Consider the following 12,998-nt stretch of genomic DNA (forward strand, 5'->3'; position numbering starts at 1 on the left):
CTCTGTCTGATTTGTTAGTTTGCATTCAGTTGGTTGTATCTGCATGGCATTATTTAGTATTGTATCTTATTTGTTGTTGTGAAGTTCTGTGTAAGACTTTCCTGTGCCAGGCTGATAATAGCATTATTGAGCCAATGTATGACATTGCTTTAGTATTCTATAATTAATGTAGAAATAGAAGGCTCTACTATGAAGCAGAACAGCATTTACAATTACCCCTTTATATTACCTCTCTGGGAAGAGTTCTGTCCTAATAAAATTCCAGTTTGTATTTAAAGAGTGAGCAGGCATCTGTGCATAGATTTTATTATTCCGTTTAGGCTCATTTTACCTCCTGGTAGCATGGGATGGATATGAACACTGCACACTCAAGCCAGTAATCCAAGATAATCATTATAATGAATTTTGTAGTTAGAGCTGTTAATGATTGACATGCAAGGCTCAGAGAAATAATGCTGCATATTTTCAATGAGAAATGTACAGAAGTTGACTTAAAAATTGAATCACGTAGTGTTGATTACAGTTTGTATATGAACCCCAACAGAGTAGCTCTGTCTGTTGAATAAGGGAAGGAAATGTAGTAATCTTGGGCCATGCTACACAGGTGGTCTGTGAGTCACAGATACACAGGAGCAGAAATCTGTCTAACAGAACTCCCTAATAAGAAAAAGAATCTCCATGTTTTATCTTGTGTTCAAAGATGCCATTGCTTGAAGAAGAGGAAAGAAGCCTACAAGCAACTAAACCTTGGGACTCCAGTTACAGTGACAGCGAGTTTCCAATCCCATAAATAAATAAATCACTTCTTAAAAAACAGTAAGCCCACATGGGAAGGAAAAATAGGAAAAAAAAAAGTTTGTAGTTGGCTGACTTCTCTGCTGAATCCATATCTTGCCCTCCAGCAGTTGTGAATGTTTTAATTTCAATGAAGTAGCACATCTTTTTCTTTGAGAACTAGAGGCAGAACATTTATGATCAGCTCTTGAGCATTTGAATTTTACCAGGTTGTTCACATATTTTTTTCTTTTTTGAGCTGAAAACTTAGTCTTTATGCTTTCTCTGGAAACAGGGCTGAAATCTCAGAACAATGTACCACAAAGATACCAAAAACATACCTGGTACACCTCCAATAAACACTGGCTCCCTGTGGTCAATTGCCTTTGGATTTAGCGGCCCTACCACATGATTGACTTCAGAGTCTACATCCAGCTGCACCACATTTGCATCTCTAATAACTGAAAGGAGAAGGAACAGGGATCAGCAAGAAGTAGCACATGAGTCTTTTATGACAGACAGGAGTTATCTGTTTGGTGTGAGTTGTTGATTTAGTGTTTGCTAGATTGGGTGTGAGCCATCAGTGACAGTTTTTGAGCGGATTCTGGAATAGAGCAGGGCCGATGGTAGATACAGTGGGAGCAAGGGTGCTTTTGAGTGGGGCTCTTGATCACTGGTGGCAGTGTTTAGGCTCCAGGTTATGAGCATACAATGGCTTGTGGCTTAAAAAAACTGTTGCCCAATCACTCCCAACTGGGGATGTATTAGAATGCAGTGAGGCTTCTCCCTTGCCCGTGTGCCTGGATTTCCTTCAGAAGGAAACCAGAATGCTTGTGGAAAGGGTGCAGACTCAGATCACTTCTGCAGTGATAGTGGAAGACATCCTAAGTCAGCATCTAGACAGAAAGATGAGGTGGTTCAAAGTACCCAGGAAGTACTTTTTGACTTTCAAAACCAGGAAAGAAGGATGACTGTCTGGCACAGAGGCAAAATCCCCGATGTAGACATCTCCCTATTGTGAGTAAAAGGTTCCCCACATCTGTCTTGTTTAACTTTTAAGGGCAGCATATACTTGTACCTACTGCATTCTATCAGTTTATTTAACCTCTTAATTGGGGAAGGAAGAATATAATAGGGTATATAAATTAGGAAATGTAGCCAGAATTTCAGCTAGGCTGCTTTCTGTTCTTTGAACACGGAGTTTCCATCTTTGTTTGTTTTTCCTATCTTTGTAGGAACCTGTTGCATCCTGGGTTTGGGTTCAAATTATGGGTTTTTTCTTTGTTAGTTTTCCAGTTCTCTGTACCCTCGTGCATCCCCTGGGTTTTCCCCTACTCCTGTGATTTCCATGCCCGTCTCCCCGTTCTCGCGGTCCCACTCACCCCAAAGTCCAGTGTCTGCCCCTGCCGTGTTCCCATTGGTCGCTGTAGTACACGTCATCACCACGATGTCTGTACCCATTGGGCGGGAGGACTCCCCGTCCGCCCCATCCCTTCCCTATTTCATCCCACTCCTCGGCATGCTTGAGGCCATTTGCGTCTGTGCGAAGCTGGGAGCGGCTGCTGCTTTTCCACCGCAGCTCTCGCAGCCAATAAAGCATCCAGCCGCCATGCGGACGGATTTGGACGAATTCCCTGCCTCTTTGTTTCTTCCTTCGTGCCAACAGTGAAGCGCGGCCAACAGCCCACCCCGGAGCGCGGCAGCAAAAGCGCCCGGGAACTGCGGTGAGCCCCGGCCCCGACGAAAAGCTGAGACGCCCAAGCTGGGCGTTCGAGAGCTGACAGGGGCAGAGAAAAGTAATGGGCAGCCATGAGTGGCGCCCAACGTGGGGCCACGGCCAGCGCAAGGCTGCGGAGCAGGCAGAGAGTCATCACAGAGCGGGCAGCCACGGGAACCTGTTCCTTTCTTCCCAGGAAGCTCTTCTGTTCTATGTCTGAGGGATGAATAAGACTCTCTTTCACACAAACTTGGGTCTTGGCAGGTGAAAAAGAAGAAATGAAAATACTGCTGCATTGCTAGTGCTCTAGCCCATGGAGATGGATATCTGGGGAGCAAGAGATGGGCTTTGTTACCTTAATTAGGGGATGATCACCTTTTACTGACCTGCAATTCGATGCCACCTGCCGTCGCAGAGACTCTGTTTCAGTGTAACCGAAGTTGAAAAATCCCTGATTCCGTTATTCAGTTTCACAGTAACCTGAGGGAAAATAATGTAATCATCAGTGTAAACCCCCTCCTTTCCTCCTTTTACCTTCTGTTGTAATAATGTTGTATTCCCCACTCAAAACATGTCAGGTATCCGAGAGAAAGGAAAATATGGCTTCATTAAATTCTTCAAAATAAAGTACCTTTTAAATCCAAATTCAGTTTTTTTTTTTTTAATATTTCAGCTTCAATAGTTCTGAGACATTCCTAAGTATCTCAAGGAACAGTTCAAGAAAAGATTTAAAAGTAAGAGCTAATATTACTCATTTACTAGTACCCCTACTCTGTAATTTCCTGTGTGATAAATCAGTGTTTAGATGCATCAGATGATGTTTTTGGCATCTTGCTAGCCACTTAACAAGGAAAAGAGTAATGAAAACCCAGGTATAAACAAACAGAAAATGTATGAGAAAGGAATAGATAGCAAAATTAAGAATGGCTTTTAAGTTACTTGTTCAAGCTTACCAGTAAGTCTCTGGCAGAGCTAGAAAGTGAATGTAATTATGAATTTTGCACCTCTTCTTTAGTTAATGGATTAATATATTTTTTCATGGAAATGTTCCAGCAGCAGCAAAACCATGTTGTGCCCCTGTTGTGGGACATGAGATTCCTGGTGGTTATTGCCAGAGAACTCCAGACTCTGAGTCCAACCACTCAGGCTTTTCAAATGTTGAAATTGTCCCTGATTATGCTGACACTATGTTGACTGAAAATCACAGAATCATAGAATGGGTAGGATTAGAAGGGGCCCTAAAAATTATCTTGTTCCAATCCCCCTGCCATGGACAAGAACACCTTTCATAAGATCGGGTTGCTCAGTCACATCCAACCTGGCCTTCAACATTTAATGGGATGAAGCATCCACAGGTTTTCTGGGCAACCTGTTCCAGCCTCTCCACCCTCACAGCAAAGAATTTTCTCCTAATATCTGATCTAAATCTACTGTCAGTTTGAAGCCATTCCCCCTTGTCCTGTCACTGCATGCCCTTGTAAATAGTCTCTCTCAAGGAAACAACTTATATTTAATTCTAGCGGGTTTTGATACAGTTGTAACAGAGAGAGATTATTTTTTTTTCAGAAGGGCACTGACAAACACAATTAAAATGATCCTCATGTTCTATTTTATCCACTCTTGGATAAAATGTACAGATTAAAGCAAATAAAGAATCACAGGAGAAAATGACTCCTTAATAAATCATCCAGACAAGCTGTACTGATAGAGATGCTTACATTTAAAACGTGAATTATAGTTGTTGATCTTATTTGTTCAGCAAAATTATTTTCACAAAACAGGTCTTTTGTAATGCATTCAAAGAGAGCAGATAGTTAATGCTAAAGAAACACAGATTCTTACTAAGGTGGTATTGAACTGCTGCAGTGACAAGCAGGGGAAAGCTGCTTTTCCAGGATGAATTTTGTTTATGACTTGCATATGCATTATACAGGAAGTGAGGTGTGAAGCAGTAAGCGAAGCAGCTCCTTTTGTTAGAACAAAAGAAAAACCAGACAAATAGTTGGGAAAACCAGACAAATTATTGGACATGCAGAACTTTGGTTAGAACTTTACATAAGAAGTGCTATACTGGACCGGTTCCATACAGGCTCAGCTTTTAGGTGTGGCATGATACACATCAGTACAATGTACTTAAGAATTTCTCTGTTAGTTCACCAAGGATTAGATACAGGGGTAAGAATGGGCTTCATATTACCTAATCAGCTGTCAAAACTGAAGCACCTATGCCTAACTGAAGCACCTGTTCTCTCTGTAGCCAACATAGAAAAATAAATTCTCTGAATAACAGCTTATTTAGTCACCTAATTAGACACTTGCTTTAGGATAGGATGAATGTTAAACTGTTTACTCAGTCACTCTGCTGTAGGTACCTGCTCTTGGAGAAGAGGTGAGAGTGTCCTCAGATGTTGCATCTCTAACTGAGGTACAGTCAGCCCCACTTAAATACCCTTCCACTTTGATTGACAGCTGTGTATCAGTGATTGAAGAATATCCACAATACTTATTCTCTTGACTGTGTCGTGAGTTTCTCCTCTTCAGGAAAGATCCCCAAACTGCCAAGATTTTCTATGCTCTAATTCTTTGCTTCTGTTGTTCACTTAAGACTGAAATTTATTACTGCATGTGTGCAGAGTGTAGCATGAAGAGATCCAGATTTTATCAATGAACACAAGAAAAAATAGCAATAGCAACAACTGTCTGGTGAGTTAATTTCAAACCATTCTCCTTCTTTTGAAATCTAGAGCCTGTAGAAACCAGGCCAACACACAATCAGAACTTTTCCTTTCTCTTTCTATCACACATATCTCTGGTAAAGAAAGAAGAGTCTGAGTTTAACTCAGACTCATCTTTTAAGAAATAAAAATTTATTGATAGTTACCTTACTTATAACCGTGATACATTTTTAATGTGTGGGTGAAAGAGCAGTGCCAAATAATCAGTGCTTTTGCTTCTTTTCAGCTGATAACAAAATATGTATGGCTTGTATTAGTAAAGTGATCTGAACTTGTCACAGGTGTTATTTTTAGTATTTTAAAATAAATATTTGGTTTGGCTAATCTCAGCTGTTATTATATTTAGGGGAGAAACAAGAATCAGTTAATGGCAAATTTGTAAGAGAAAATCTGCAGGTAGCAAAGCCTAAGTAGGTGGAAGAGAAACCAGTCAAGGCAGTGGAGGAGATGTGACCTTCTTTATACCTGTCCATTTCTCATGTGCATATTCAGGTACTCTCCATTCACGCTGTGACCATGCAGTAGGATTCCTGAGCTGCTTCGGGGACGTATTTCAAAAACAACTTCAAATTTCAGGCCTAAACTGAAGGATTCATCTGTGAAGTAGTAAGAATAACATTCTTTTTATACTGAGTTAGTGATGAAATTGGACCTTTATTCAAAGTCAAAGTAGAACATCAAAGGGTGGATTTTATTTGTTCTTAAAACTATTGAAATGTGATGTGCTGTCAATGACCCATTTCAACTTTTGTTTTGATTGTGTTTGCTTGGAGTACTAATAAAGGTTTATTTACTGTTCTCATTATTTTAAAAATGTATTTTGTTTAAAAATATTTCTTAGCAATGAAATGGACAGCAGAAAGTAAATTATCTGTATCTTTTGGCAGTTTCTTATTGTGCGAATTCCTAGACACTCAGCAGTCATTACTGAGTGAGTGGGAGTTCACTTGAGCTTTGATAATTGCGTAGGAGAAACTCCCTTTTTCAAACTGTTGACAGGCCAGGGAGCAAATTAGGAACACTTGTCTCATTCTTCTTGGTGCTGGCAGTGAATAGGATTTTGCAGTTTCTTTTCTTGTTCAGATCAGAGCCTATGTGACTGAAACACCCTCCTAAAACTCTTCCTGGAACACAGCAGGCCTAAATGACAGAAAATATATGTTCTGTCATGCTGTTGTGTATCAAGATATGCCGAAAGCTTTTCTGCAATTACTTGTTGTTTTATTAATTAAAAAAATAAGGGATGACCATTTAATGGTGTACTTGATCTTGGCCATGTTGACTTCTATGCTAATTTTTAGCATATTATGGTCTGTTCCCACATTAAAATTGTTCCCTTATGAAAATTATTATTATTTGAATACAGATGTATTTATTTAACAACGTGTTAAGTTTCACAATGACATTGTGACCTGTCAATATCATCTGCTTAGCACAATAGTGATCTGTTTCTGATAATCCTTACAGCTTACAGCCTTGGAAATTACCACACTCTTTAGTGAAAAATGCCATTCTGAAGCACAGTGAATACCACAGTCCTATTTTGGGATACGTTTGGTTAGGAGTATATTACCAAGGACGACATATCCTCCTTCTGATGAAAAGTATGTTCCTGCTTCTGATGGGCCTTCAAAGCAAGGTGTTACACTAAATGTCTGTGCAGCTGAAGTAAGTGATCTTCCATTGAGCTGTAAGTTGCTGAGACAGCCACTAAAGCTGTAGACAGAGTTAATCTGAGGGGTAAAAAAAAAGCCTTGATTAGTAAATAAACTGCTTGTGAAAGGAAACAGATTCTTCTGCCCTTATTTTTACTTGTTTATAAGCTGTAAGGCTATGATTGTCTGGTACATCAGTTTTGAACTGAAAAACGATTTCCAGAGAAGGGAAGCAGGAAAAATGATTCTCATAACCTCTCATGTCTTTTTGATGACTTCAAGGTAATTCAAGCTTGTGCTGTTTCTCAAACAATCCTTACTGAATTGGGAGAAACAAAGCACAAGGCCAAGGCAGTGCTACACATATACCTCATAGCCTCAAGGGAAGAGAGGAGTCTACTTTTTCAGAGTGGTTTATGAATCTTGTTAGGCACATAACACTAAAGATTACCTTGAAAGAGACTGTTATGTTCATTTTTGGTTTAACTCTCTTTTCTGTATACTTCAGTACCAAGCTGTAGAACAATCCTGAGCTCTAGGTACTGTCTTAAAACAGAGGTACTAGGAGAACATCAAAATGTCTCCAAAACTCATTCTGTATCTCAGACCTCGGGATGAAATTGATCTTGCCTAATGTTACTTGTCTCATGTAATTTTTGGATTTGATTTTTCTTAGGATTTTTCTGTTCCTCATGGACTGTTGGTTTCCCAGCTGCTGCTGCAAGGTTGTGGAAGCCTAACCCAGCTACCACCAGCCCAGCCCTGTGGAAACTTTGCTCTCTACATGAACTAAGCTGTCTGCTCCTTAGCAGAATAAGGGTCAAGATCTTAATAAGATTTTGTCTGATCTCATCCCTACAGTCAGCTTTTGTATTAACTTTACAAAAAGGTATGGGGTCTGTACACAGAGTTCTGCTTTACCTGGATGTTTTTTACAGCTTTTCCAGGAGCTACACCTCCAATATAGAGTGGTTCAGTGACTTGCCAACTATTCGCATTCCCATCAAAAGATTCTTCTAGTACTCGGAGACCATCAATTATCAAGCGACCAATATTTTTGCCTCTAATAAATATCACCTAGGAAGGGAAGAAAAAAATGTGGAAGATTACTTTCATTTGTTAAGGATCACTGCTGTGCAGTGAAAGAGGATGAGACATTTGAGAAGAAAAGTGTGTGAGAGATACTCCACAAGCCTGTTTTGCTAACTGCCAGTATTCTTTGCTGGATAACCCATTTTTTTCACATTCACAGGAAGGCTAGATAGTAAAACTGCTGCCTTTCTTACATTTTGGTGTACAAGACAGCAGTAATTAAGGTGTCATAAGGTCTACTGAGATCTACCTACTATCACTGTTAACATTTCCACAGTCATCGTTATTTTTATGGTATGGATTTATCCAACCTGCTTTAAGTGCTTAAATGCCCAAGTCAGTAGTTTAGTAGCTGTAGACTTCCTCTGTAGTTAATGAGGAGAGAGAGATACCTACAGAGGGGAAATTCACCTTGACTCCTAAAATTGTCTTTTTATTTTTACAGGCTACTGAGGTAGCCTCAGACGGCTGTACTCCTTTCTTAGACACTTCAAAGATATTTGCTGAACAAAATTATTCTAGTCTTTCCTTTAATAACTCATTTAACTCTTAATTGCCTTACTGCTCTGCTCGTTTCCTTCATTTCTGTTCAGCTCTTAGTGTTAGGAATTGCTGAATTTTTATAACTGACTCACTTTTCTGTCCCTAGTTAATGACTTAATAAAATGTTCCGAGGAAGATCTAAAACTACTGATGGAAGTTTCTCAACATATAAGCGTGTTTATGAATACACGAATGAAAAGTCCCTGAGCTGTCACATGAGTAGTGTCTTCACTGCAGCCTTGACAATATATGCCATCATGATTGCTTTCTTTTACTTACATTGTGCCACAGGCCATCATTGTATTTCTCTTGGCTCTTAATCCTTATCTTCTGGTGACCAGCGTTAAACATAAAGATGAGTCGGCCATGAGCGACGAAAAGGGCCATGAAGTTGGTCTCTTTTTGATCCGAAACGTAGCAAATCATTCCATGAGATGAGTGAGTTTTCAGACTGATAGAGAACTGAGCTCTGGCACATAAAAACACAGTATTAACATTAAAGCAGATACTTTTGATTTGAATCAAACATCAGGCAGAGGAAGACTGAGATTTTCCTTTCATCCAAAAAAATATTCATCTGCTTTATGGAAGTGGGATTTCTGAGAAACATTCTGTGCTGTTTTTTTGAGCAGAAGTCAAAGTTGGAGAAGAAACTGCCTGGTGGGGAACTTGTTTTCAAAAATTAAAATCTCTAGAGTGAATAAGTTCAATGCAGACCACCAAAATCTGACAGTGCATTTCCTTTTATATTAAACAGCAGGGTTGGGGGAATTTTTAAGTGTGATGGCACAGAGGCCTAATGTTTAATATTATTCCAGACTTGATTGAAGCTTTCCCTTTCTTGTGAAGTCCAAGACAGTGAAGTCCTTGTGAAGTCCAAGACAGCATAGGAGGTCATACCATTATTGGTTTGACATTGTCACAGTAAAAATTTCTTGAGTGATCGCTATTATTACTTATGATCTAAAACATGGCAAAGCTGTATTGGTGTAGGACAGTGCCAGAACTGATTCCTCCTTCTGATGTCAGGTCTAACCTAGTTTCCATTCTTCATATTGTCTCAAGCACCTATACATTCCTGATGGCATGTGTGTGTACATTCCACAGATACTCAGTCCCTTGCCAATATTAGTTGTTTTAAATGACACAACTTTTTAGAAATGAACATTACAAAAATGAAGCTTTAATAACATTTGGCAAATAAATATGTATTTTAGGAATGAAGGTGGGATGAAGATATTAGAGATGGGGTTTTCCTTCATATGGGAATGAAGGTGGGATGAAGATATTAGAGATTGGGTTTTCCTTCACATGGGTGCCATCAGAACTGCCCTAAGTTAAAGGGTATTGAATTAAAATGAACATAATGATTTTTTAATTTAAATCAGGAAAGAACACTCTTTATTTTGAGTTAGTGGTCTGGTATGCTTCCAGGAAGTTCTGTGTTGTTGAATTTATAGTCTTTAATGGAAAGTATTAAATCAAAATCCTTATTGGATTTTGAATATTGCATGACATATTTTGTGGGAGCATGAATATTCAATTTCAACAGTATCTGGACTCATTATTACTTAGATTTCCATTATGGCTTGAATTGGAACAGGTTTTCATATCTTTATGTCTTACTGCACTGTGAAGATTAAACTCCTGACAAGGTTCACTCAGCATGTTACTGCTTCCTTTCTGCTTTAATGCCTTTACTTCTTGTGTAAAAAGACTGATTATTGTGCATTGCTTGTATAGAACTAACATCCTCAAAAGCTTCACACAAATAGGCAAGGAGACACATTCTGTTAATATGCAATGCAGATGAAGATTCCACAAAAGGGATGTAAGTGGAAACACAGTCTATGTTTTTCTCTTACTCAACAGAAGCACCTTTTAAGATAACCTAACAGTAGGCTCGACACAAAATTTAGCCTAAGATATAAAGGAAAAAATCCAGGGTAACAGCAGAAATGTGTCTCTTAAAAAAAAAAATTGAAATACATCTTTCTCCTCCCCAGCATATTTTATTTTTATTTATAAAGTCACTTTACCTTTGACTGAAATCCTTTGGTATGTGATGAAATTCTTGCCGGCTGTTTGCTGTTCCTCCAAATTGATAGGCATGTTCAGTTGCCTTGGGATTCACAGGCAAGTGGCACTGAGGCTCTCTTTGCAAATTCACTTGATAGAATTTTTTAAGGCCAGATGAGGGCTGTGAAATCTTGTCTTTATCTCTTCCCACCTTCATAGAAAAAGAACTGTTAATCAGAATTTTTAGCTAAGGTTGGACATAATAAAATAATAGTATCTTTTATATATGAACTAGTAATATATAGTTTCCCTACAAAAATACCAGGATTATTTCTGAGTCAAGTTTTCCTTGAACAGATCTACTATAATGCTGATTTAGGACAGAACAAGGGATAAACAAAATACCTGTGTAGCTAACATAATTACAATTAAATTTTTTTCAGTTTTCCTAATTAAATATTTTTCTCTCTGCTTTTGGTGATGTCACCTATTTTATAGGCATGAGAGGATATGCTTAGACTAAAAATTCTGCATGCTTGAGGGAGGTTTTTTCCTCATTTATATTAACATGTGCTAATTGTACCCAATAGAGAGCCATACAGAAGCAGATGAGAACAGAAGCAAGTTTTTTAGAGCCTTTAGAGTACAGAAGAAATCAAAAAGGCTTGTTTCTGAAGTACTGTTTTGCAGAAGCCAGGTATTTTCTTTTAGAGTTTTAGCAAAAGAGAGTGATGCAAGTGTAGGCCAGATAGATTGTGTCAGGGCAATAATTTCCAGTGATAGAATATGTGACATTGTCTTTATGCATTTTAGATCCATAATTCTGAGAATTTTGGAAAACTCTAGAGTGGTACTGGAGCAATTTGTAGCAGACCTTTTTATTACGGTTTCCTTTGGCTTTTGATGAGTTTTTTCCTTTCTTATAGAGAAGAGCAACTGGAGGAGATTCAACAGGGCATCCATACAAAGATGCCTGAACTTTCTCAGAGTACTTCTGGAAATCTTCTACTTCAACCTCTTGATCCAGCCTGTGTTTCAAAGAGGAGATGACAAGAACAGCTTTTTTTTTTTGTCAAGTGTTAGAATTGTCTGCATAAAAATCTCAGAATTTTAAATTTATAGTTTATATTGAATGGGCAGTTGTTCATTCTTTGATCATGGATGAAAGTACAGATTAATCAATCGATGTATGGGTAATGAGGACAGCCTATACTACATCTGCCTGTTGTATACATGCTGGCATAAACAGAGAGTGTCAATCTGCAGCATCAAATTCAACTTTTAAATCTATATAAGAACATTTCTTAAAGCAATTAAGATCAACAGATTCTGACAATTTTTTACATGAGCAAAGTCCTAACCTCTCCAGCTTCTGTGAGATGCCTTAATATAATTTTGTTTCAAAGGCAGACCTGAGAGCTACATAATATAAATGTAAATTACAGCTATGCAAATTATTCATTGCACCCACAGCATTAGCAGGTGCAGTACTGAAAGCTTATTTCATCAAGTTATTCCCACCTTAACAATATCTTAACCTAGCAGATCTGTGCCAACAGATTCCATGGCAAATAAGGTAAGAATCTTATTCACACATGCTGTCTAGCCTCACAGAATGAGAGAGGAATTTTTATTGTGACAATAAATCACTTCTCATGAGCTACTATTCAAGCTGTCAGGCAGGGCAGTGGCTGCCTGTTAATGTGTTTGGGAGGATATTACTCACCTAGTGAAGTAGGCATTGCTTATGCAGCCAGTGAAGTTGGCTTGCTGTGTTCTGAGGGGAGAGCCACCAAAATAAAACTTCTTGATGCTGTCTGGGCTTTTCCCTGCTCTGTCCTTTGCTGGGTTCTTCTTGCTCTGTTTCTTGTCATCAACAGTCAGCTCATACCTGCAAAAGGCAAAGCATCCATTTTGCAGGCTAGCTTTGGAAACATCAGTGCCAGTGGTCAGACAGCACAGTACACGCACCCAAACCACTCCACTCAGTGCATGCATCACTCAGTGGTACTGCTCAAAGACATGTGAGAACCTTGATTTCAGCTGTGCAACAAGTAGCAGTGCATTGGCAAAACTGTGTACAGAGGCCCATGGATTTAATATTACCCTGCAGTTAATTGTGAAGTCCAAAACTGTACAGTGAAGAAAGATAAACTAGGGGGTTGCTGATGAAGGGATGGAGCCACCTTTTGGGTAAAATAAGATCCAAGCACATGCTAATTGTTTATGCCCCTATCCCTTTTTCCTTCTCTTTCATCACAGTGCATTGGTGTTTGACCTTATACAATGCTTTTTACCTAATCTGATTTTGCAACACACTAATTGGCGCAGAAGTCAGGAATGATTCTCTGGCTTTATAAAGAACTGAGTATACTAAAGTATCAGACACTGATTTTGTTTTGCAAATTCAGGAAAACATGACAATCCCCAAAGTTATTCCAAGCCACCTTTTCACACCTTCGG

The 12,998-nt window shown here is 38.8% G+C and overlaps 1 protein-coding gene across 2 annotated transcripts in view; it reads right to left on the reverse strand.

Annotated features, from left to right (window-relative positions):
- LAMA4 (laminin subunit alpha 4) overlaps positions 1 to 12,998 on the reverse strand; it is a 97,839-nt gene that overhangs the window by 3,192 nt on the left and 81,649 nt on the right. For both annotated transcript variants that reach the window (XR_010997203.1, XM_068184280.1), the window contains exons 29-37: positions 12,262 to 12,426; positions 11,410 to 11,563; positions 10,556 to 10,746; positions 8,796 to 8,985; positions 7,803 to 7,958; positions 6,800 to 6,959; positions 5,692 to 5,822; positions 2,878 to 2,971; positions 1,116 to 1,235 (exon numbers count right to left, since the gene is read on the reverse strand). Coding sequence is in view for 1 of the 2 variants with exons in the window: in XM_068184280.1 (XP_068040381.1) it covers positions 1,116 to 1,235; positions 2,878 to 2,971; positions 5,692 to 5,822; positions 6,800 to 6,959; positions 7,803 to 7,958; positions 8,796 to 8,985; positions 10,556 to 10,746; positions 11,410 to 11,563; positions 12,262 to 12,426 (1,361 nt within the window). In the remaining variant the exon portion in view is untranslated. The remainder of the gene's footprint in view (positions 1 to 1,115; positions 1,236 to 2,877; positions 2,972 to 5,691; positions 5,823 to 6,799; positions 6,960 to 7,802; positions 7,959 to 8,795; positions 8,986 to 10,555; positions 10,747 to 11,409; positions 11,564 to 12,261; positions 12,427 to 12,998) is intronic.

The sequence above is a fragment of the Anomalospiza imberbis genome, chromosome 3, assembly GCF_031753505.1.
Source record: "Anomalospiza imberbis isolate Cuckoo-Finch-1a 21T00152 chromosome 3, ASM3175350v1, whole genome shotgun sequence".
Classification (NCBI taxonomy): Eukaryota; Metazoa; Chordata; class Aves; order Passeriformes; family Viduidae; genus Anomalospiza; species Anomalospiza imberbis.